We start from the raw sequence: 26,541 nt of genomic DNA, 5'->3' as shown, positions 1-26,541 counted from the left end.
ACTTCTAAATGTAACTTGAAGAGCGAAACGTGCTTGTAATCAATAAAGAATACTTTAATTTGATCCTGATTTATTCTAGTTATTGTACCCTATTAAATACATTCAAATTATAATTTTAATTATTTAGTAAATGACGTTGGTGATACGTAATCATTCGTACAATTATACCTAATCGTGGGTTTATCACCTTATATTATCTGATACGGGCTGATAACAGCCAAACAATATAGATATGTGTAATATGTCGCTAAATTCGGCGTCCCGGTATCATCAGCGGTGGTCTGGGGTGCCCAACGACAGTCTACCCTTTGCTGGGCTGAATGGTATTCGAGACCTCTGCTGATCCTGGAGCCTAAAGTTTTTTATCTCAATTTTTTTGGCTATCTTGATTGATTCACGTAATTAATCGATTATGAAGCGATTAGTTGGACTTTAGGACAGTATCGCATATTTTTTTACTTTGTAACACTGATTTCTATATTTTTTTATAGGGCTTTAATTTTAACCGTGGTTAGAAAATTGCGTTTCAAATTGGCAGCACTAATGACTAGCGAGGAGTGTCTACAATGTTTTCAAAAAAGTTGGCAATGTCGACGCTGTAAGTTCCCTCCCTATCGTTCGCAAGATCGGTCGAGGCTCTGTAATTAATTATCACTTAATGGTCCTATAAATGTGGTACACATATTTCTTACGTATTTTCTTTGTACTTAATTAGATTTTAACGTAAAATAGTAGCGTATATTGTAAGGAACCGTTTTGGGGCCGTATATTAAATCAATTTATTGATAAAAATAACGGCCAGCGCTTTTTTACTTCTGGTCTCTGGTGGTTTTTACCTTATAACATTACAGGATAGTGTTTTGATTTTCATCTGTTTATCAGTAACTCACTCTCTCAGTCAGGTAACTATTATTAAAATTAAGTGCCTACTTCTGCGTTGTGAACGTACCATGACGGAAAATGTTAAAATGTCTGTTATTTTTTCCATTATTTACAAAAAGTTTATCATTTAGATTTTATGAGAAAGATTGCTCGTGTTACTTTAGAATATTGCGAACATTCATAGCTACATATATGATTGTATGATATACGAATATGGCCAGTCGTGGCATGTGGGTTGAAAGTTGAACTATATACAATATGTAATTGATCGAAGGTCGTTGCAAATAAAATTGTGCGCGACGACTGTATAGTCGTATTATAATAGTATTATTATGGTTGTACACCATAATCCAGTTTATATTTTGATTTGTAATAAAGCAAATACGAGTCCAGTCCTCCATCCACATTATCACACGCGGCACTCACGAGTAATCCCACCTTTTACATTGCCTGTACTTCAGAACTGTCAAAAAGATACCTTTATGTTTGAAGAGTCCTTGTGTTGCGTGGAGTGGTGCTTGGGCCACGAGTGTCTTCAAGTACAAAGGGGGGGAAAGGGGGCGTTAGGGGGGTAAGACTCTTACAGCAATCAGCTAGGGTACGCTTGGTACGTCAACTTGAGAAGTCGGTGTTGGCTCTGAGGACCTAGACCTGGTTGGTTCGAGACTGACAACGATTTAATAGGGATCTATTCTCTTATCTGTATATGTTTTTTATTTTTTATTTTCTGTACATGATTGTTGTTATAGTTTGTAAGTTGTTGTGGTTAAGTTCTAAGTGGTTTGTGATACGTTTGAGTATATTTGTGGAATTGCGCATGCGTGTGTTGTATTTTGTTGTGATGAATATAATTTTTTGCAGATTTTTTTGAAAAACTTTAAAAAATATATATTTATTAATATTTTTAAGTATTTTTTTACAAATAACAACTTTATTAAAACCTTTTATTTGAAGAGATATAAAATAATTATCGGTAATTGGGAAAAAAATAAATAAGAAACGCCTACTATACGAGAATTTTTTTTACGTTTTATGTGGTATAAAGCGTGAAGCTGAAGCTGATTTTAATGAAGCATATCTTCTTAATTGGTCACAACAAATAACCATAATTTAAAGAAATTAAATGAAATAAGTATTACATTTAAATACGTTAAATAATATTAATAGTCTGTATTAACAATAAAAACTATCCTATACGTTATCTCCCCCTACAACCTGTCTTGCAATATATAAAAATACAAAGTCCACCTATATCCCATGTCCCTATAAACAAAAGCGTTTTCCACTAGCAACCCCAAGCCCGCGCATGTCACCGGGTCAGGCTAGGTCGATAGACGGCAGTCCGCGCCGCGCCGGGCCCCGGGAGCCCGCGCCGCGGCCATGTTGTCCCGAATCGTTATCTTCGCGCTCATCTGCCTAACTACAACGAATGCCGAAAAGAGCAAATTCTGTACGTATTAACTATAATTATTTATTAAATTATTTTTTATAATTTATTTTGTAACATTTTGCACCCTTTTCAACCCCAACTTTAAGTAGGAACCGGCTTTCACGCCCTCTACAGGAAGGCGGTTGGAAAGTACAGTTCGCGGTTTTACGGTCGCGATGACTCCATTTTGGAATTTCGTAGCCTGTCGCTGTCTATTCTTTTTTTGTAAGAGATTTGTTTTTTTTATCGTTTTTTGCTAAAAACTACTATATGTTACTATAAGTGTGTATAGTATATACAGAGTTTGTCCCTTTGTATGCACTTTATTTAGGTTAAGTCCTTTTAAGAATAAGAACTTATCGATTTATATCTAACCTGGGCTCTAATTAGTCACGTTTATACTCACATTTTACACATTTTTATATAAACATTAAAGAAATAACAAGAAGAACACAAAATTAAAATAAAAGTTGTATATTAATAATGATATTGAATTCTCCATCCATAACTGGTTGGTAAATGTTATTAAAAAAGTAATACCATACGAGGAGGCGCGTATGTAAATGATATAGCTTATAAGTTTCATAGGAATATAGGTCATACTGGGAACACAATAGGGAATGAAATGCACAATGAATCTAGGTCCCATGAGGTAGTACGTGTGCCCTGCTTACTCCTTCTTTATATGGTAGTTATCGTGACATACGTCTATATTATTATTATTTCACGTATAGCAGGCGGAGGGAAGCTAGTTAAGACACTCTGTTAACCATTTTCTGTCCAATTTTTGAGACATGGCAAGTTGCATAGCGCTACTTAACGCGTTTTGTTTTGTAACCAGAAGAAATGTTCGGAAATATAGACTTTATGTATTTTAGAATATTAAAGATTTTGTTTTGTAGGTACGTCCAGCTGACACTAGGCGCAGTGGTAGTTGGTTGGAGCTTACTTGATAGCTATGGGTTGAAATTGAATTGATAGCATAAACATTTACATACGTATGTATTTAAAATGACAATGTCAAAGTTAGAGATTGCTAAAATATTTATTAATCTTCTGCCAACCTTCGGACAATTTATTAGCTATCTTATCAACTGGTCCTGGGCCGCCGCAATGGCGCGGCGCTCCTATAAATATTACAGTTTCCCCGGGACCTAATTTTATAGTTTTTTCTATATTGACGTTTGTCCCAGGCGAAAAGTTTGACCCGGCGGAAGTTAATGTCGCCGTCATTTCTCCAGGAAGTCCAGGAATCCTTGACAGTTGTACTTCAGAGTGCCCTCGACCCAAATTAGAAGTACACAATGAGGTGCCAGATCCACCCCACCTAAGTACCGTGAGCGTATCGCCCATCCGCTTTATCTGAAAAATATTTAAATTCGCCTATTTTTATTTAAAAAAATTTCAAACGTTTAAAAGAAATAATTAATAAACTTTTGCTATTGTCTAATAATAAAATTAATTATATTTGGTTTTGTTTTATTTTAATATTATCGTTCTCGTAAGAAGACAAAGCGCGGTGTTGAGTTCCGCCACCGATGAATAATAATAAAATTTAAACATGTTCATTCGAACCATTAATCACTATTTACACTCAGACCGTATCCTACTGCTCAGTTTAGCCTCAAGAAAAAAACATATATTAAATAAATAAAATACTTACCTCTACATGAGGCCCTAGAATGGAAGACTTTCGCATAGCAGCCGCTACCCTCACGATACTGAAATGGCTTACATCAATTGCATATTCAGTCTTAGCATTAGCATATCTATAATTGGGCGGCAATGGTAACCATGGTTCTCCAGTACTGAAACTAGCCGTAGGACTATCGTCCCAAGGAAATGGGGCTGCAGAGGGAACTCCTTGTAAGGGCCAGCATTTAGATGTTTGAGCCCATTCCAGGAGAGTGTCAACGGTACCAAGTTCATCTCCCTGTTGAATTATTGTCGCTCCGGGTAGTGTAAGAGCTAAAATTGTTATTGTATCCACCATGTCGCTACCACGTCGTGTTGCTACATGGCTCTCATTGTCCTTACTCGTCTAGAAATATTGAAATACAAAAATTCAAAAATTAGGAATTGAAATTGAATTGTGAAAATCCCAAAAAATATGAATAAACTAAATAGCTTATTTAAAGATGGGTCTTGGTGGCGAATCTCGAAGAATGATCTTGACAATAAAACATTCTCCTAAATTTAGAAAGATTTGAGCTGGTCATTATCGCGTGTATGGGATGTAACAATTAGATTTATTTGTGTTTTTATGTAAACGGGGTAAATGGATTTTTAAAAACAAATAAGCATAAAGTATCGGGCGAAACAAAACACATTTATTATAAGTTTTGTCTCAAAAATGTTTTACAAGAAGCATAGGCAAATTTTGTATAGCCTAACATAGAAACGCTTCCCCAGGCCACGGGTAAAACACAGTACATTTAGTTTATTATGACAGCGGCACGCGTCGATACTTAGGACTGAGTCATGGGCCAAGTGGGGTTCATATCTTGTAACAACGTACGCCAAAACAACCGGCCGCTTGCCAGCTACCACTGCATGGTTTAAACTATCTTAGTTTATATTTATAACCCTTTTCCTACCAAAAAATGAAGAATTTTATCTAATAAGTTAGAGTTATAATTTTGTTACCTTTTATAATCCGTTTTTTTTGTATTTCTACTTTCAAGGGAGTAGATATGTAACCTTTTTTTATTGCATAGTCCGTCCATACTAACCAATAAAACCTCACGGTGCTCTTCTACCAAGTTGAACGTGGTAGTACTATCATACTAGAAATTACATTCTGTGTGGCGGAAACTAAAACGTTTTGTCTAATCAATGCCGGTGACAGTTACATATGAGTATTATAAATACATATGTCCACTTATCATCGTCTCGTAGCGTGTGTTTGTATGTATGTCTTTATCTTATTGTACAAAATGTGAAATTGTGACGAGTGGGAGTCACTACCTATGACAGAAATTACAGCTTATCAGCGTATTTTCTCTTAAACATTTTCATTTATTTGCTCTGGGAAAAAGATAAAGCAAGTTATGAGTCCTGAACACGCAATTACTCTAAAATTTAAAAAAAACACAAGAAACGCATTTTAACGGTCCCCTGCCTAGACTACTGTATGCATAAAACATTCTCTCTAACAACACTGTAAATCACTGCTCACAATCCAAGTAGGTAGTGCATCTTGCGGCGGGTGTATCAATGCAGCGTGCAAGTCTACCGCCAGCCCAGATGCTGACTTCGTCGAGGCCAAAGCGTAACTTATTACGCTATTAGCGCCCATTCCGCCCTCGCCGTAATATTTAGCACCGATTTCTGCTCCCAGCGATGTTTCTACTAGGATTACCCTGCGAGAAATTGTTCATTATATTCATTTATAGCGCATTTGCTCGTTAATTTTATCAGGCGCTTGCGTTTCATAATATAATTTAGTGAACATTTCTTTCTGTATGTATAGTTAAATATAAAATATTTAAGTTAAATATAAAATATTTAGATATTATGTTCTTCCTCCAGGTTTGCATAATAGTGAATATTATTATTTTGCTTACAAATTCAATACTTTACTTCGTGTTATTGGTAATATTTTTTTGCTGCCTACTTTGCTATGTGAGGGATACAGTGTGAAGTTGATTTATTTATTTATTTTTATTCAAAGTTATAATAAAAGTTTAATCCGCCCAGTACTTACGGAACATCCATGTTTGCTGTACGAGCACAACTCATGGCTGCGACTACCATCTGCTTAACTAATTTTTCACTACATTCAATATTTGATGGGAAATCTGGCTTAAGAAGTACACCTGACACTCCGCGTTTTAGCCAAGTACATTGGGCGTCTGTTAACATCGCTACCAGTCCTTCTGAACATAAGTTTAGTAACGGCTCTTTATTTGCGGAGGCGTAATATGCTTTTCTATTTGCATGCCATATCCATTCTACAACTTCTTGCTGCAATTATTAAATCTATAAATGATATATGCGGCTGCGGCGTTGAGCTACGCAATGCCTCATGAAATATGCAGAAAGTAGAGAACAGAAGTGTCGTAATGAGAAATGGAATGTTTAACACTAGGCTCTCATATTTCTTCTGCCTTTTCCGCAATGTGTGGGAAAGATCTTTAGTTTTTGAGGCCGACCGAGGCCGGTCTCATGTAAATAATTTCTACAACAAAGACACAAAATCTATATATGTATATATTGAACATACCGCAGGTGGTTCGTCTACAGATCCTTCTGTCCAAATAATTTTATTTTCAAATCCAGTTTTCCGTTCAGCGCTAAAATTGAACAGCTCGGAGCACTCACTGATGGTCTGTAGCTCCAACGTTACTACCACTTTTAGTTCTGTTAACAAACCATTGTATCAGGATTGTTTAAAAATATACAGGAATTTCTCTGTACCTAACTTTTCAATATTATTTTCCGAATTTTTATTATTTTCCGTTACTGTATTGTTTATTTGTACGACTATGTATTAAAGGAAAGAAATACTCTGAGCCCCTTTTTTTAAATATATCCCTTTAAAATCTCGTGCTTTATTTTCCGTCAAATTCTCGAGACATTGGCGGTGAAACTCAACGCCGCGCTTTAGATTTGAGGACATTTAATGGTGTTTTTATCTGTTTAATTTGTGTCAGACAAAACGTTAAAGTAAATTTGCCTTGTATTACTTACTATTTGAAACCTAATACTACTTGAATTATTTAAGTAAGTACAAACCAATACAATATTACCTAATTTCTTTGCTTTTTCTATAACATTCTTAAATTGATCTTCATTTCCGTAACGCTCATCAATGTGGGCAAAATCCATTGTACCAGGCTTCAAGCAGTCCATACTTTTCGAGGATACACTCGATAGTATAACAGCATCAGCACCTAGGGCGCGGACGTAGCTCAATTGTTTAGTAACTCCTGAAAAAAATATGAAGAAAATCTGTGTAGTTATAGTACTTGATGCGTATTTGGCATACGAGTGTTACGACTGTGTGAGGTAGAAATATAATAATACAATAGTAAAATTTGCATTTAAAACAATACTAAATAATTAGAAATATAAACTACATTTATAACACAGTGCCGCTGCACCGTGATGCCTTCAAGGGTTACATTCGATTAATATTTGTAAACGGTGAAATGAATACAACCATTCACCAAGCACCTCACGTCTGAACAATAAATCGACTTTTACCTGAAGGGGATGAACTGTGGCTTTTTAAAGCCAGTCAAACGCGTGTTTTTTTCGATTTTATATAAATAAATGTGGATTAATTAATTCACTCGTTATCCGTAGTATTTTTACTTGTAATCACGAACTATATTTTAATTTAATTTCTTTTAACTTTACGCTGTATATTTTCTTTAGACCCGCATATAGCAGGTTAGGCAGATGGAACCTAATGTTAAGTCCTTTCGTTGCTGCGCTTTTAGTGGTGAAACTTTTAGGTTTTGGGTGTTTTAAATAACCGTCGGCTTCAGTCCAATTAGAATAAGATTTAAGATTGTAAATCAACCGTTGGCATATAAACAAACATAATACAATACAAATTGGTAAAAGAACAACATTAAAGACAATTTGGAAATGACGTTAAATTCTAAAAATAACCTTGCAAATCGCCCAGTCCATCCCCATCCATATCCTTAAAGGAGTCCACGAGGACCCTGTAGTAAAAGGCGTTGTTCCACCATGGCACTGATGCAGCATCAGTTAGCAGAGCGGTTAAGACGACTGCGGTGAGCAACATCACTTAGCTGAATAGTAGAATAGTAAACTCGTAAGTTATTGTTTTAGGGATGTTGCTAGTCTGTACTAATATTATAAAAGTGAAGAGTTAGTTTGGCTGATTTCGCTAATATCAGGAACTACGGATTCGAATTGAAATAGCTATATTATACCAAGTTATTCGTTTCAGTGCAACTCACTGTACCTGCGATCAGAATTGCCTCGGTTACCCAGAATGTGTCATGTATCATACAAAGTTTTTACTTATTTTCATTTAACTACAGGGATATTTTTTTGCCATATATTTCAATTTGAAAACTTTAAACTGGCAAAAAGTGTGTCGATCGTATCGACTGTTGAAGATCTTAATTTGTAGTATTTTTGTTACGTTAGTCTAATGGCGAAAGATTCATCTATAAATGTTTAGCTTTTCACGTTATATAGATTCGTATCCATCCTTAAGTCACAGCCATTTTATTCCGCAACTATTAGGCTCACACAATTGAAAATCGGTAAGTCAGTGTATTCTGTACGATTTTTCATTTACTTACTAAAACTTAACATTGAAGTCTCTCTGCCAATCCAAAAAAAATAAATAGACTAGGCGTTTATCACCAAGCACAACACTACAATATAGACACAAATTGAGCGGAAGTACTGCCATCGCACAGTAATTCACTTAGGCGGCAAATTGTGGGGCCGGACTGTTATCATGCAGCTGAGCTGACGTTACGTGATCCACCATTTGATGACTGGCTGGTATGGCGGAAATAAACCTATCAATATAAACCATTCAATTTTGTCATTAATTATATTATTAGACTTAAGTTACGTTAAAGCCTCTGACTATAAACGACGGTTGTGGGTTCGATTATTATTCCGAGAATTTTTTATTTCTCCGCTTTTGTAAATGAAGCACGGCGTTAGGTTCCGCTACTGAACATATAATGTCTCGAAATTGTTCGGAAATTGGAAAAGGGAGTACTTTAATACTAGGTGATGCCTTTGCTAAAAAAACAGCGGGAAGATGTGGGAAAAAGCATGAACCTGCTTAGAATTCATGTATTGGTGGGTTTGAATTCAACTGTGGCTGGTTTATAATATTTCTTTGGTCTAGTTTACATAAAGTAGTGTTGAGTTTCGTCAGTTACATTCACAATAGATATTATGAACAATATCTTTATTTGGCGGAAAGTACGTAAGAGTCTTTAAATATTTAAAATGTCATTATAAAACATAAATTTGTTATAATTAAATTTAAGTAAATTTAATTATATATAGTTTTAAGTAAATTTTGAATTGAAAATTTGTTGTTTAATATTTTCTAATTTAGTCGTTTGTATGACAAAACCGCGTCGCCATAACGAGGGAAATCGACATTCATTTCCCTTTCAATTTAGATTTCATCATCCATCCCTCCGTGCATTCTATGTACGTGTTCCTGTCAACACCATGCTATTCTGGCTTAAGATTTATTAAATAACTAGCGACACGCATGGGGATTCGCCCGCTCTAACTAAACAATTATTTGTTTCCTAATCTGAGTTACTTTTGTGTAGTAATAACATTATCATTTAAAAGACAATATCTATAAATATATATTTAAAATGTCAAAAAAAGTTTCAGAAAATTATATACAGGATGTTCCAGGAGTCAACGATAAAACGAAACCAGGTGATAGACCAAGTCCTGACAGTTATGAGAAAAATATAAAAAAAAAATCTTTGTCATGTATCTTTCATATTATATTGATTTTAAAAAATATCGGAAAAACCGACACCCTGTGATGGTTTTTCAAGTCCCAAGACTACAAATATTACTTTTTTTTTCTCTACTGTAATCATGAGTAACTCTTCTGTGAATTACAGTTTAAGATTGAAACATACCTGCATCAGTTTTCAATAAAATGTGGTGTTTTTGCCAAACATTAAATTCAAAATATTTACTACACCCAACTTTAACCGACTGTACTATAAAAAAATGTACTACACTGTTTTTGCAAGTAACTTTAAAAGTTGGCGCATTTAATCTGGATTCCGAAATTGTATAACACTTGCTGGATTACTTCTTTGTTGAAGAGAGAAAAATCGAAATATACGATAATCGGGATGACGTTCAGCGTTTTGGTATCTTTTCCGATACATTCTAGCTGCAGCGTTTGCGTTACATAACTATTCTCCATGAATGAAATGCATATTGGCAATGTGTCAAAGACCGAGTATATGGCCTGCGAGAGCTCAGACTCGAGCACTATCCCATATAGTCCCACTATCCTATATAGTTGGAAAAGTTCAGGTACCTTGGATCCGTCGTGCACTAGTCTGGAGGCATCGATCATGATCTCCTTGGCCGGATAAGAGTTTGGACGGTATCCTGGGATCACAGACCACACCAGTGACCTCCCGCCACTTAGCCCAGGCAACGATTATCCGACTTAGGGGCTGGCCCAGGACTTATAAGGATAGTCGAGTCCGAGCTCTCGCAGGCCATATACTCGGTCTTTGACACATTGCCAATATGCATTTCATTCATGGAGAGTGGTTATGTAACGCTAATGCTGCAGCTAGAATGTATCGGAAAAGATACCAAAACGCTGAACGTCATCCCGATTATCGTGTATTTCGATTTTTCTCTCTTCAACAAAGAAGTAATCCAGCAAGTCTTGTACCATTTCGGAATTCAGATTAAATGCGCCAACTTTTAAAGTTACTTGCAAAAACAGTGTAGTACATTTTTTATATAGTACAGTCGGTTAAAGTTGGGTGTAGTAAATATTTAGAATTTAATGTTTGGCAAAAACACCACATTTTATTGAAAACTGATGCAGGTATGTTTCAATCTTAAACTGTAATTCACAGAAGAGTTACTCATGATTACAGTAGAGAAAAAAAAAGTAATATTTGTAGTCTTGGGACTTGAAAAACCATCACAGGGTGTCGGTTTTTCCGATATTTTTTAAAATCAATATAATATGAAAGATACATGACAAAGATTTTTTTTTATATTTTTCTCATAGCTGTCAGGACTTGGTCTATCACCTGGTTTCGTTTTATCGTTGGCTCCTGGGACACTCTGTATATTATATGTATTTTCACGAACAAAATACTTTATACCGAACCGATAGAAATAAACACTAAATGTTCGCCTAAAGCGTACCGTAGTGCGAACGCGAACGTAGTGCTAACACACTGTTTCGCATTTTCTGTCTCATACGTAACATTGCATGTTGAGTGGCGACACTCCAATTCTCAATTACGCCACTATGGACCCTTAGCAAGATATTTAAAAATATTATTCAGATATTAGGAATAAGAAAATACCCATATGCGAATCTATTAAAATATTATCCTCTAAACGTTAAAAATATATCAACCATATTTTCTCCATCAAAATATGTAAAAATGCGGGGGCCTGATTTAAATTCTAAATTACTTTCCAACTCTCCAATCCTGATTTTGACATCCGTTTTTTGGCTTTTATTTTTACTGTACCTTAAATTATTAACATACATTAATAAATAATACTGAGGCCAGTCGTGGCGCAGGTTCACAAGCGTGTGGCTCTAAACGTGACAGGTTATGGGTTCAATTCCCACTCGAAGAAACGAAATATTTAATATTTTCATTTCCTGGCACTGGTAACGCGGCCACTCAACACGCAATGCTTTCTCAACACAAGGTTCCCTCTGCCTCCCCTGCTTTCTGTGGGTTACAGAGCAAAACGTTAAAAAAAATTCTCGTTTTTAACATTATATTGACTGGAATTGTCAAAATTTACATTGCTCCCCAATTTATATTGAAAACGTGATTTTACTTCGGAAGCTGAAAATCATTACGCATACAAAATAAAGTAAATCTTTTATTTTTGTAAATTATTTTTATTTTATCGTAAAGGATATGACGACTCTTTTTTATTTTTATAGTATGTGTAAATTCTATAAGTAATTTTGATATAACTTGATAACTATATAACATATAAATATAACTTGATAACTGACTGAAAAAGCTGCAGGTCACGGATTCGATGCTCTTCCAAAATACATATTTATATTATGAGAATGTTTATATTATATATATTATATGTGTGTCTTCTTTTTCTGGATTACTCTAAATATAATCATAGTACTTGGTGTTAATTTAGGCGCCGGTACTGCGAACTGGTCAAGCAAAAATATATATATCTTCTCCATTTCGTCCCAGTTTTTCCATTTTCCCAATTACTATTAGAACCAGCCCAAACCTGTCTCCACCACATAGGAGTGGCTTGTTGTATATAAAATATTGTTTAATAATTTCTTTTTGCTGCAGGATAGTTTAATCGGTTTAAAATAGATATCTGTTCAAACGCTCATTTTGGTGCGCGCTGCGGTCGTTAGGTTTCGCTGTAGATGTATATAAATGGACTATGCTGTAAACATACTGCTTTTACGAACTAATATGACATTATGCTAATAGCACACTGTATGTATTATGCAGTTACTAGAAAGTAGCCCAAATTTATAAATCAACTTTACTTTAACAATGGCAACTTATTAAAAAAGTACAGTCATATTAAAATATTTAAACGGTGGTCTCTCGGTAATCTCGACCCTGTCTAATCCGTCGCCCCCTGTAGTCACTATTACTAATTATAAACAAAAAAAATCGTCAAATCTTCACTAATATGTTACATGTACTATAGAGAACCTGACACGGTACTCTACAAACCGACATATTCGATAATCCGACATCGACCTGCAAAACGGTTTCCGGATTATTGCGGGTCCACCGTGTGACCGTTTATGTTTTGACTATTATACCTGCTAGTAAAACTTACTGTTTACGCCATGGCCGCCATGGCCGCCATGGCCGATTACCTAGCCATGCCATCGGGGTAATTGATACTTTTATTAATTGTTAAGCTAGTCCTCCGAATGAAAATCGAACCTACGACCTGGTCAAAATACAGATATTAGTGTAACGATCCAAAAAATATATACATATTTATTATTAAAATATAAAAATATATATTTATAGAGAAAAAGTATAAACATGCTTAATTCACATACATTTAGTATTTCGATCATAAACATTAACCGCATTCGGTTGATCATCCAAAACGACGCGGTTATATGCTTGTTACAACCATTGTTATATAAACGTTTATTATTTTATCTTTATTTTTTTTCTTAAATATAGTCTACAGAGAGAGGTAGATCTATTCCTAAGACACTCTTTCGGAACACAACGCCGCGCTTTGAGAGGATGAAAGTAACTAAAATATAATCTTAGGGTTTAATAAAGCACAACAATACAATTTTTCTTTATAAATAATTTAATTATTCGTTACAATAAGAATAATAACTAAATAAAAATAATTTAATAATCTTAAAAAACAACACAAGTATTGTTTCGAAAACAATAATATACATAGCTAATATAGCTACATTGATATTTTTGACAACTTTTGTACTCAGTGGAAGTTTATGTGAATATTAAGGCAGGATCTTCAACACGGACCAAATCTTCTGAATAGAGTAAATTTACTATATATTCTTTATGTAATATATAGTGTAAGATATAACGTATAGTAGAGTGAATCGAGCTTTGAAACTAGATTTTTTATATAAACTAAGCAGCAGGCCCAAAAAAAATGTGCGCCCTTAATTTTTACTCTGCCATGTTACAAGTTTATAGAAGAAATATTTAAATGTTCATTAGGCATGTAAATAGTAAGTTATAAAAAATATTACAAATTTAATAACTTAAATAACATTAGCAAATAACAAATAAAAAAAATATAATAAATTTTATAATTTAAGTCTTTAAATCTATGAAACTTAGATTTCATAATGTTTGTCATGATGCAGGCTCAGCTTTCAACACTATCGCCTCCCCGGGCGCCAGTGTTAGTTGCTCTTCATTAATTAAATCTCTGTTACAAAATAAAATTGTATAAATATTAATCTTATGATAAACATACATTATATTTTTATCTATGGGTTCGACGTCCACTCGCGGAATGGACTATTTTCATTACCTCGTGGGCGGCGGTGATCATCATCAGGTGACCCGAACGCTCGTTTGCCTTGTCCTTTTTCCATAAAAGAAAACCTCGCTCTGGTAACGAGACATAGCGCGGCGTCGTCCGCCACGCAATACACAAAATTGGGAGAAAGTGTTAAACTAGCAGACTAGGCAGAGGAACCTCATATTAATACACTCCGTTCCCATTAAGACATATCTGTTCCCCATTTTCCGACGAATTCTGGAGGCTTAGAGCCAGAGCGAGGAAATGAAAATAAAGTCGGCTACATAACAGAACACAGCAAATTGTTTATTGAAAGCCTGAGAGAAAAATAATATCAGTTACATTGCAGAGATTACAAAATAGATTAAAAATGCTTTCAAACCGTAATCAATTTCTATCTAGAGATTGCCTCTGATCTACGTAATAGAAATGTCTCTTACAAAGATTATAGTAATTTTAACTTAAGATTCATTTTGTAAAAACTATTCCTTGTGTTTTACACAACTAGCGATCTGAACGCATCATTTTTTCTCCCGCTTAGACTTATTGTTTACTGAAAGTACTGTAAAGTTTTATATAAGTCTGTTCAGTAGATTTTGTGTGAATGCGGATCCATCCATCCTTAATGATTTTCAAATTTATACTGTTTTAAGGAAAATCCTCTTTTAAACATAAGGCTGCCGCGTCATAGCAAATTTTACTAAATATTTGTAAATTAGTCTATTATTAATATCGTCTATAATAATAACAATATTTTTTTTCTCATTTGTGGAATAAAGTATATAGTTATTATATATTATTTTAACTTACCCAGCTTTCCTAGTTGACTGTATACTAGAAATATAAACAGTAGCTGGTAGTTTCAGATTCATAACTCTGTCCAAGACAATCGTGTCAGGCGCATCCGAGATGTTAAACAGCAGCACGATAGTATCATAAGTTCTTAAATATCTAACTAAATATAAGGAGCGGTCTGATAAGGCTCTTATATTGTATTCTCCGTGAGATAATGCTTTCTCTGGACGTAGAGCAGTCAGCGCTTGGTAGACCTGTAATATATGCAAGTGTTTAAAAAATACTTAAAATTATCTTCATGCATCTGTTACGACTCCCTCCCCTTTCTGCTCCCGGTTTGCCCATTTTCGAAATTTCGGTGTTGAGTGGCGGATCTCAACGCTGTAAATGAACTATTTAAAAATAATATATTTTTTAATTTATTTAAAGTTTTAAATTTTACCTTAAAGTGGCTTATTGGGTCTTCTTTCTGTTTAGCCAGATTGATTTCTTTATAATCATCAGCTACGGGTAACCACGTTGTGTTTGCTGTTGAGAAACCCGCATTAGTCGAATTGTTCCAGTGAAACGGTGTCCTGGCGGGATCTCGCGAATATTGCATGTATGTATCCTCATCTCCACGATTGAGGGCTTCCACGTCAACAGTATCTTCCCAACTAACATAGCCATCTCTCATTCCGATTTCTTCCCCCTGATATGTCACAGCTACTCCAGGGAGTAACATGTTAAGTGCATTCAATCCATCCACCATGGTATCGCGGAAACGTGTTGGCATTCTATCGTTATCGTGATTGCCAAACTGAAAACAATACAATTTTATCATGAGCGATAAAGTAATTCAGCTTAATAAACAAGTATAGTATAGACTACGACTTTTTAAAAACCAGATAAGATAAGGGTATTAAATTGTTTACATTTTAAAGACTTTACATAAATAGTAGTATATTTATCTAATTTAACGGCTGTCATAGAAACAAGCGAAAAAATAAGGGGATTGATAAAACAATGTCTAGTACTTTTACTTGTTTTACATTTAGTACTAATCATCTGAACCAGAAATAATTAAATAATATTTCCTTACCACCCAGTTAGGTGTAGCTCCAAAAGGCATATACGTTAACCACCTTAGAATAATGTAAACAAAATCTCTAGCATTAGAACTAGAGGATAAGTCCGTCACAAAATCAAAGTTGAAAGGGAAGTGGGCGCCAGTCTCTCCGTCCTCGTTGCCATAGTAAAGCATTGTCATAGTAACGTTAGCATAGCCTTCAGAGAAGAGTACACTATGACAAAAAATAATACCATTAGTTTTTGTTATAATTACCTATATTTTTCGTATTTTGTTAAGGTTAGCCAGAGTAGTTAGCAGAAGAAATTTAATAATTACTTATAGACACGGAAATGTTATTACATTTTGTAGTCCATGCAAACAAATTGGTAGCTTAGAATTAGTGATCTTTATATAAAGAAAAATATTTTATGGAACAAAATCTGCATCTGATTAATAAACCATCCATAACAGTAAATAGGTTATTTTTAATTTTATTATAATCAATACTACTGTTGGTTTTTATTGTGTGTACATTAAAAATTATTTGTAAAATAGCTAACAGAACTTTGAGATTTACGTGTGTATATTTATTATCTATACATAATATAATAAAACTGTACTGCTGTCTGCATATACAAAATATACGAGAAACTTTTATCTTTAGGTATTTATTAATTGAAAATATGTTTTTTTTTTTCTGTCTGTTTGTTGGTTTGCCTGGATGGTTTAACCGATTTGAATGCAGTTTTCACTATTGTATTTAGCCAAACTTTTCTTAACATGTGGTATTAGTGTTATTTAAATAGATATTGTTTTAAAAATTGTAATATTATTGGATCACGACGATAATATATCAAATAAATAATTTTCAATAAGTTTGTACCCCATACATTTATCAGTAAGCTCAGTTACTTCGGCAAGTAAGTCTCATATCGAAGAGCAACAAAGTGAAGTTGTTATTATATGATTTATTATAAACAGCCTCTAACTTTTATACTTGAAAACTTTTACAAGAAACCTAGTCTCACTTCGAACAGTCTGACTTATGAGATCCTTATTAAAACTTTTATCATTGACTGTTTTATCTTCATAATAAAGTTTCTCATATATAAGTCTCTTAACGACTTACCGCGTATCTCCGCCGTTATCCTCCAAGTATCGATCTACATACTCCCTCCACTCGTATACAACATCATATAATTCTATTAAATCTTTAGTGTACAGTGGGATGGTGTACCCCAATTGATGTGGTTCGAAATGCATGATCCCGCTGAGGGGATCATCGGGGTATCTACCTCCGTGGTCGGCTGGATCAGCTTCAATTAAGTACGGCAAAGCGTCAACCCGAAAACCATCGGCTCCTTTGTCAAGCCAAAATTTCATAATATTTATCATTTCTTGTCGAACTGCTGGATGTCTAAAATTAAAGTCAACTTGTTCAACCGCAAATTGGTGCAAATAGTACTGTTGTCGAGCATCACTCCATTCCCACGCAGATCCTCCAAATTGACTCACCTTAAAATAGGGATTTCCCAAAGAAATATCAATATTAGTAATTTAATTTATTATAATATTTATAAGCTGGAGAATTTGTTTAATTAAATCTCAGGATTTTTTACCTAAGAAGGTCAAACAACATTACATTAATGGTTGCATGAAATCGACTGCACCTGCATTCAGGAATACTTCGAACACCTAGAACGTGTCATACACAACTATTCATCTTCACACTGTATCCCGCACACAGTAGGGTAGGCAGAGGGTCTCTAATGTTGCCCACTTCGACACTTCGTTATTCCTAACGCAGTTATTTATATTATTTGTCACATCTATAAAACGATGCTATGGTTCGAGCGAGATTGAAGTCAGTACTTACCCAATTAGAAGGAGGTAACCTATTGCTAGAGTTAGCAGGATCTGGTAAAGCATCAGCCCAAATGAAGAAGTCTTCATAACCAGGTACTCTGGCTTCAGAGTTTTTAAAATATTCGGATTCGTTACTGGCGTGGTTTGGTACGAAGTCTAATAGTACTCGAATCCCTGAAAGGTATTTAAATATATTATATTAATACTTAGTTGATGTTATGTTCGATTGGCATATCGAGACATTTAGTTAACAGACAATGATTCAGTAATAAGCGGTCATTGTCATTTTTATAATTATGTAAATATGTATTTTTAATAATTTAATATATACTTATCGTGTATTATTTGAGTTTATACGTATTTGTTTCGTATTTTAGTCGTTATTTCTTATTATCGATACTTTTAATTGTGGACCTGTCAATCCGCAAGTATAAAAAACGATGTATAGAAAAGTAAAATTTTATGAAATTAGAATACTTTTTGCGATGTTTTTATATGACACAAAAAAATTTTTCAAGTTTAATATTGTATAAAACGAAATTACAAATACTATCAGCTATAAGTAGGTGGAAATATAAGATAAAACAAGAATAATATATTTAATGAATTTGCGTGATAACGAATAACACCTACAGTGGCAATTGTGTTAATCCTCCTAAAATTAAAGATAATGTGCAAAAATGTATTTAGATAACATATCTTTAATATAAAATAATATAATATATATTATTATGATGTATTCAAATCTTTATTATGATACTAGCGGATGCGCGCAGCTTCGCTTGCGTATTTAGGAGTGAATTCTAATAACCCATGAAACATGTGTTCAATGAAATATTTTTAAGACTCTAAATATCAAATTTTATAGAAATCGGTGGCGATTTAAGACTTTTTCTATACAAACTTTCAACCCCTTATTTGCACCCTTAGGGGGAGAATTCTAGAAAACAATGAAACACGTATTCAATTAAATACTTTTAAAAATCTAAATTTCTAATTTTATAAAAATCGGTGCCGATTTAATTTTTTTTTCCATACAAACTTTGAACCCCTATTTCACCCCTTTAGAGTTAAAATTTTTCAAAATCCCTTCTTAGTGGATGTCCAGATTGCGAAAGTAAACATCTGTCCAAATTTCACGTTTCTATGCACAGCGGTTACGGCTGTGCGTGCGTCTTACCTCAGTCAGTGAGGACAAGTCCTTTTATATATATAGATTATAATTATATTTGTTTTATAGAAAAGGTTATTTAAAAATACTGTCTTTAGCAAATATGCGCAGAAACAGTTTGTTTAGCTTCACGCTGCATACAGCAGGGCATTGGGAACCTAAGAACGTAGTGTTAAGATACTCCGTTTCCATTAAGACACTTTTCGCTGAATTCTCGAAGTATTAAAGATTCTTTAAGCTTACCTAATTCATGTGCTCTAGCCAGAAGATTTTCAAAATCTTCCATAGTTCCATATTCATAGTGAATCTTATAGAAGTTGCTGATATCGTAGCCGAAATCCACCATAGGGGATTCAAAAATCGGGGACATCCATATAGCGTCCACTCCAGCATCCACGAAGTGCTCCAATTCCTCAGTTATACCTGAAAGTATGAGTGGATTTTAAATGATAACCAAAATGTATAAATGTTTATTATATTCTAGTTATTAGTTATTTATTTTAGTAATCTCTAGTAAATTGTAGTAATCTCTTACTCATAACTGTATACTTAGGTCATCTATATCAATTATTATTATTATGCTGATGAGTTTGTTTAATTGCATGCGGATACTTAATCTCAGGAACTACTAGATTGAAAAGTTATTTATTGTTGAATAGTCCATATGTCGAGGAGGGCTAGTTATGAACATACAATCATTATGAACACGAATGTTAAACCGCAGGTTAAAACTTCGTTATAATAAACACATCGATTATATCTCTCAAGATAATCTCATTTCAAACGCAAGGCTATTTAACTTAATAACTTAAAAATAGTATAATATAGGTAAAAGATTGTTATGTTCGCACATTTATTCACAATTATTGTACGCGAGGACAGGAAACCATTATGGCATTCCGGTGACCGCGAGCTCTCTGCAGGGTGTCGGTGGTACGTGCACAGTGTGGCCGTATCGCCGCGAATATAATATCACATCTAAACATTTTCTGGTAGTTAGCTGCTTCCGTTAGCTAAAACCACTGTTATGGACAATTTGACTCGAATACTAGCAATGTTGTTTTGCATTTCTGAATTTTTAGATTCATAAATTGTGTTTTAAGTATGTTTTTCAAATGTGTATAGAAAATGGAGAGATATCACATTATTTTCTCTTTTTATTTTATGAAAATGGGAATAGCGGCATAGAATTAGACTGTAAACGTGATCGTGACGGATTGTCCGGAAGTGAAAATCGACTTAGGCGAATTAATTATTATGATTTTCCTCCTCTAGTAACAAGACAAAGCGCGGTGTTAAGTTACGTCACTCTACACGTAATATCTCGTAAATTAACAAGAGAGTTTTTAATACTAGGTTTCCTCTGTCAATCTAATCTACTTTTTTGGGATCCAGCGTGAAGATATTATAAATACTTGTCAAATATTGGAAAAAATATTTTAGCAATTTTAAGTATAGTAATGTGAACCACTAGTTTTCGCATTTATTGGGTAGACCTATGGTTACTTTTGTATGCATACTCGTAATCTATCTATATATATAAAATCGAAAGGTCACTCACTCATCACGAAATCTCAGAAACTACAAGTGTTAGGAGTCTCAAATTTTGCATAGGAGTTATTTATAGGACGTAGGTGCTCGCTAAGACGGGAATTTGCAATATTCGACTTCTAAAGGGTTGTTTTTGGGGTCGAAAGTTTGTATGAAACTTCGTTACTACAAATGCTAGAAGTCTCAAATTTTGCATAGACGTCACTAGGACGTAGTCATGGAGACAGAAATTAATAATAACATAGTTCACGCGGGTGAAACCGCGAGCGGGCCGCTAGTATTATATAATGTTAAGATTTACTACAAAACTAATGATTAACAAAAAAAAAATACGCAATTACATCTACTGTTCATGTATAATATTATATATTATTTTCCTGTTTTTTTTGATTTCTGGTAAAACACAGTTACTCCAATGGTTATAACCATTGGAGTAACTGTGTTTTAGTAATGTTAGTAATGTTAGTCGTTAAACTCATAATGTTTTTTGTTTTATAAATATTTTTGAAACTTATAATGTCGGGAATAGTTCAAAATAGAGAACTGAGGCACTGACATCAGGTTCTCCCGGCTAAAAAAGACGGGTTAAGCACGAAGCTGTTTTTTCTGTCGATAAGCAGCCAAAATTTAAATTTAAAATAAATGGGCGCGTCGTGGCGCAGGGAAAGGAGCGTGCCACGGTAAGCGTGGGCTCGATTCTTACGCGGAAGAATGAAATAATAGAGTCGTAATGGCGTCGAACTCCGCCACTCAACACGATATCCCACCAGAATTTCACGGAAAATGGAGAACGGAGTGTCTTAACTCTAGATTCCCAGGTTCCACCTGCCTATCCTGGTATGTTATCCTACACAAAGTTAAGCGTGAAGCTAAAACCGAATAATGTACACAAAACAGGAATAATATAAATATTAGTACAAATACAGTGAAAAAGACAAATTAAGTAAGTACCTTTCAAATCTCCAATACCATCTCCATCACTATCTTTGAAGGAACGAGGGTAGATTTGGTACAGCGTGCAATGTTGCCACCAGTCCAAAGGCTTGATCTCCGTGAGTGGGGGTGAATTGTCTCTCGTCCATAGCACAGCCAATGTGATAACAGCTTATAAAATAATAAACAATTAATTATTTTTACGTAAACACATAATTATGAAAAATTTATTGAATAAGCTTTTCTATTTGTAATTAATTTGCTAGTATTGTTAATTCTTACCTGCCACTAATCCAAGTCCCACTAAAACGATAACAGTGATACCTATCGCCTTCATCGACCCCATATCGACTGCGCTAGTGGTGCGCACGCGCAGCGCTCTGCAATTTATATGAGATTAACTACGCTTAAATATTATCTTGATTGATGTGATATTTCTAGTAAGAAATTGTTCACAAATAAACAATTTATAAATTTCTTATTATATAAAAGATATTATTCATAAAAAAACACAACATTTAAAATAAGTTAATCTATTTTTTACACTCGCTACATTTTTAGTTTTGATCACTGAGCGGTCTGATGTGTGCGCGTGCGCATGTCTGAATAAACACTATTAAATGTCCATGTAAGTTGTGCATAACATAATACACCAAGTCTATACTTAGTATTGAATACATTTTGTTCCTTTTGCATCTAACGAACGTAACTGAAATGTATTTCCTCAATGTATTGCAGATTTTTGTTATATTTAATTTAATCTTATGTCTTAATAATTGTTAAGACATAAAACTAAATGTGCATGTGCAGTTGGATAGTGTCTGACAGTAAATACGATGAATGTAGGATCGATCTCCGCTCGGGGGAATGCTGTATTTAAATGCTTATATAATTGCTGTATACAGGACAAGGCCTTCCACGTGCAATGCGTGAAAAGGGTGAAGCAACTAATAAAAAATTAAATCATCACTTCATCGAGCGATATGGTAATGTTTATTTTCGTTTCATCTTAAACGCTGTCATCAACTGTTGCAGAACAAAATGATCTCATACACCCACTTACAATAAAATCATGAACAGGAATATCCTTGTTACTGTAATTTATGTAACAGTATCTCTTACCTGCAATGTTATTTTTTTTGGCTCATCTCCTTCACTATTATTTAGCTTCCCTGTGTTCAACATATAGCAGAGTAGGCAAAGGGAATCTAATACTAAGATACACCTTCCACCTAATTTCAAAAAAATGCTTGAGTGACAGAACTCAAAATATTTGTCTAGGTACCACATCAGGGAAATGAAAATAACTCATTCCCTCGAGTGAAAATCGAACCAGAATAATTAACAGACCCGTGTAAAACCACAATAACCTCTGCCTCATATGAAATGAATACATGAAAGTAAAAAATAATATGAACCAACAAAAAGCAAAAATAAAAGAGTTTTTAATAGGAAGTCTTTATGTGGCTTAAATAAACCGAACATCGGCTCAGGCGATATTAATAGCTGGGGCAGTATGTGACATTGGACTTAAATGGTAAATGAAATTGGAAATTACATTTTTATTTCATCTTCATTCTTTAATATGAAATGAAAATTTTATTCCGCAAGAAGACTAGTACGAATAATAAATACTTTGAAAGCATTGCGTTTAGTTTCTTCGCTAAACTCATAATGTTTCATAATTGTGTGGAATTTAAAGAACGGAGTGTTTTGCCTCTAGGTTACCTACTCTTCTATATGTGGGATAAAATGTGATGGTGAAAATAAATATAAAATATAATAGACTGTTACATTTTATCTTCATACCTTTTTTAGCTTGATACTACATCCCGTACATAGCTGGGTAAGCAGAGAGAATCGTTGACCGTAGTGTTGAGACACTCCGAGAACATTAACATTACCCATTTTTCATCTGATTCTCAAGACTTAATGCCGAGCTTTACTTCTTTACTAGAGCAAGGAATTATTTAAGGAATTATTAGGAAATTTAGAAAAAAAAAACAAACGATAAATACAGATATATGTCGGTAGAGATCGTTAAAGTAGTAAAAAAAGCAAATAAATCATAAATTAATTTCCATTGACGCCAAGGCCAAGCGTACGACTATAATCGCGACAGGCTGTGGGTTCGATTACACAACAATCTATTCGAGGAACCATTGAACCTCGCATTTAGAATGATCCCATTTGCCGCGCAAAGCCGCATATAATTGCTTGTATCTAACAACAGGAAGTGACGCTAGTTTTGACAGTGTATTCTCAACACGTAGGGCTCAGGGCTGTAGCTGCGGGGCGTAGGGTCGCGGTCAGCGTGCTATCGACAGCGGTGATTAATTAACCGACCCGTGATTAATGGTGCCCGAAAAAAATACAAACTCAATCAATTTTCACTTTGCACTCGAGTGAGATCATCCTTTTTAAATTGGTTGCGTGTTTTTGTGTATTTTGTATTATTTACGGCAGGCGAAGAGAATTTAAGCGCAAGCCACATCGTTATCCATTTTACTTCAGTTATAGAGACCTTCGGTGAAATTCAATGCTGGACTTTGTCTAAGTGAAATAAGGAAACGAAAATATTCTTAACAAACCTTTTACCCGAGTCTAAATAGAACCTATAACTACCGTGTAAGTCGTATAGTCGTATAACTGCCCTGTTATAGCGTCGTAATAAACAAAAAAGAACCATAAATTCTAAGAAAATAGATAGTAGTACTAATATTAAATTCAGAAAGGAGGTCAGTTAATTACCACGTCCATCCGTGGACAGCTTCAGAATTATGTATGAAGGAAACATAACAGGAGGGGTTGAAAAGGTTTAACTCCTTTGAAGGCGGTACATAATATATTACGGCGTAATCATCCAATTCTTTGGGCTATGGAAATACCTATTGGGTTTTAGTTGATTGAATTTGTTTCTAATTTAGTATTATATATTATATGTTCATTTTCTTTTGGCTTTTCAATTCTTTTGTTCTTTTGTTACTCAAAATCAAGTATTTCTATAAGAAGAAACATAGTAAACATTTTAAATAATTATTAGGAAAATGCATTTCTTTAAAATATCGCATATTAGAGAATAAATAAAAATAATTAGGAAATATAAAATATGAAACCATCGATAGAACACACAAAAAACATAAAATCTGAAAATAACTAGATTTCATTTCACGTCAAGATGAATAAAATATACTTTAAAATTAGATGAAGTTGAGGCTAGTGAGAGAAATCCAAAAAGCGATCTATTGAACGTTTGACAGTGAATGTCACTGCCTTCTCCCGCATATTACGGAGAGTAGAAAAATAGTGGAACAAAATACTCTGTTCACAATTTGCCATTCATTAAGAGTTTTAGAGATATCATATTTTCTTACGAATCGAGAAAATAAAAATATTTTAATTTATAAAACATTCCTCTTAGTAAAAAATCGAACCCACAACCATCTGCACCCGTCACTTCAACTCTGCCACACAAGAAAATGCAATTAACAGCATATTTATAGCCCACTGACATAGATACATAAAGTGAGTGGAATAAGCCGGGCGCTACGACGCTACGGCTACGCTACGCCGTAGCGTGGGGTGAATGGCCCCGGGTCGATACTCCGCCCCCTCCCCGTGCCCTATCCTTGGGGGTGGGATATATTCTTAAAACATCCTCTAACTCACCTATATGTATTACGTAGATTTTGTAATGCTATGTAAGTTTAATCTTTTCTGGTTTGTAATGAATGATGATTTCTACATAGAGCACATTTGGCGCGACAATTATATAATTACACTTATTTTTAAATAAGTTAATAATATCGAGGCACAAGAGGCACTTGCTCTGGCAACGTTACGCCACTCAAGACGCATTGCCTCTAAAATTCGGCGGAAAGTAGACAACGGAAGTGATTTAATTGGCAACTGAGTATCTTAACACTCTATTCCTAGGTTCACTCGGCCTTCCCTGCTATGTGCGTAAAAAAGTAAATAATGTCAATATATTCGGAAAAACTAACAGGAAACTGACAACAAGTGAACGATATGAACATGTAAATTTATATGTCCTTGTCAATTTATGTTTTTTTTGTACGTACATAGTTCTCTACGACTCAAAGAAGTCAATCTAATTATTCATATTCTTCGTTAAAGTTATTTAAAAATATATTGTTACTAGTAGTAGTTTTAGTTTGTGTATAAAACAAAAGCAAAACTGGTTAAGATAAAAAAATAATTTAGCTCCTGAAAACCAGTCTTGAGTAAAACAAAATTATATTTCGTTATAACAATTCTACGTATAAACATATTTAAAGGGTTATTTAAGCTTAATTTACTTATAATGGCTTCCTGGGAACATAATCACTTTGTAATTTTGTTTAAGCTCCATACTAACTACTAATGGAAAAAATATAAGTAAAATATTAATATGAAGTTAGTGTTCCCTTTCAATTACTGCGAATGACTAAACAAAAAACAAACATGTTTACACTCTTAGTTGACTTAATCTTATTTGCCTACCCGAGGCAGGTAGGTAGGTATGTAAGATAGTCATTGCTGGTAGTATTCTAACCAATGCATGTCGGTGTGTGTGACGGAACTTAACGCCGAGATGACCACATACGCTCTTACCTAACTTATCGTTTGACGCCTCCATTGTCTCGAGAGTATAGCAAAACTATTTTTAAAATAAAATTCAATATATGGACGTAACAATTTCGTCGGCGCGGAAGGTAAAAGGCATTTTCTTTGCGGCACGGATTGCCGTGAATTTTGAAATATAGGATGTCGGTGCTACGAGAGGAATTTTTAAACTCTGACGGAATTGTTTCCGCGATTTTTGGGATATAACTGTTATTGTTGTATGTTTGTTTTTTTATTTGTATTGTATAGTTATACTTACACTACTAACTAATGTATGAGGCCATTGTGAATACTAGTTTACTTAGTGTAATAATACTAGATTTCCTCTACCTACTCTACTATTTGCGGCACACAGCGTGAAGCTAAAAAAATCTTCTAATCGGGTAGAAATTGGAGAACGGAGTGTCGTTACATAAAAAACTATAGTGCCATTTCACTTATCATAAACGAACTATTCATACAGGATACCTCCCATAAGGTAAATTACGC

General features: G+C 34.3%; 3 protein-coding genes across 4 annotated transcripts in view; 1 reads left to right on the top strand and 2 right to left on the bottom strand.

Moving 5' to 3' along the window:
* Nucleotides 1-2,181: 2,181 nt before the first annotated feature.
* The window catches only part of loaf (low-density lipoprotein receptor domain containing lost and found), a 54,843-nt gene continuing 30,483 nt past the window's right edge, over nucleotides 2,182-26,541 (top strand). For both annotated transcript variants that reach the window (XM_085194352.1, XM_085194345.1), the window contains exon 1: nucleotides 2,182-2,332. In XM_085194352.1, coding sequence (XP_085050478.1) covers nucleotides 2,263-2,332 — 70 coding nt within the window. In that variant the 5' untranslated portion in view covers nucleotides 2,182-2,262. The remainder of the gene's footprint in view (nucleotides 2,333-26,541) is intronic.
* LOC146541807 (maltase A3-like) lies at nucleotides 2,770-8,698 on the bottom strand. The gene is made up of 8 exons (XM_085194332.1): nucleotides 8,602-8,698; nucleotides 7,934-8,079; nucleotides 7,063-7,242; nucleotides 6,537-6,673; nucleotides 6,018-6,277; nucleotides 5,490-5,673; nucleotides 3,975-4,352; nucleotides 2,770-3,673 (listed from the first exon to the last, which is right to left on the bottom strand). The coding sequence occupies exons 2-8, from the start codon at nucleotides 8,070-8,072 to the stop codon at nucleotides 3,338-3,340; spliced, it is 1,614 nt and encodes a 537-aa protein (XP_085050458.1). The 5' UTR covers nucleotides 8,073-8,079; nucleotides 8,602-8,698; the 3' UTR covers nucleotides 2,770-3,337.
* On the bottom strand, nucleotides 13,346-21,953 carry LOC146541806 (maltase A1-like). The gene is made up of 9 exons (XM_085193982.1): nucleotides 21,709-21,953; nucleotides 21,445-21,597; nucleotides 19,186-19,365; nucleotides 17,782-17,945; nucleotides 17,035-17,420; nucleotides 15,936-16,137; nucleotides 15,297-15,653; nucleotides 14,870-15,108; nucleotides 13,346-13,963 (listed from the first exon to the last, which is right to left on the bottom strand). Exons 1-9 carry the CDS (start codon nucleotides 21,770-21,772, stop codon nucleotides 13,888-13,890), a joined length of 1,821 nt encoding a protein of 606 aa, XP_085050108.1. The 5' UTR covers nucleotides 21,773-21,953; the 3' UTR covers nucleotides 13,346-13,887.

The sequence above is a fragment of the Heliconius melpomene genome, chromosome 1 (assembly GCF_056956725.1).
Source record: "Heliconius melpomene rosina isolate 202511_hmr_F chromosome 1, ASM5695672v1, whole genome shotgun sequence".
NCBI classification, from domain to species: domain Eukaryota; kingdom Metazoa; phylum Arthropoda; class Insecta; order Lepidoptera; family Nymphalidae; genus Heliconius; species Heliconius melpomene.
The sequence above is the reverse complement of the archived record's forward strand: the minus strand, read 5'-3'. Positions and strand labels throughout refer to the sequence as shown.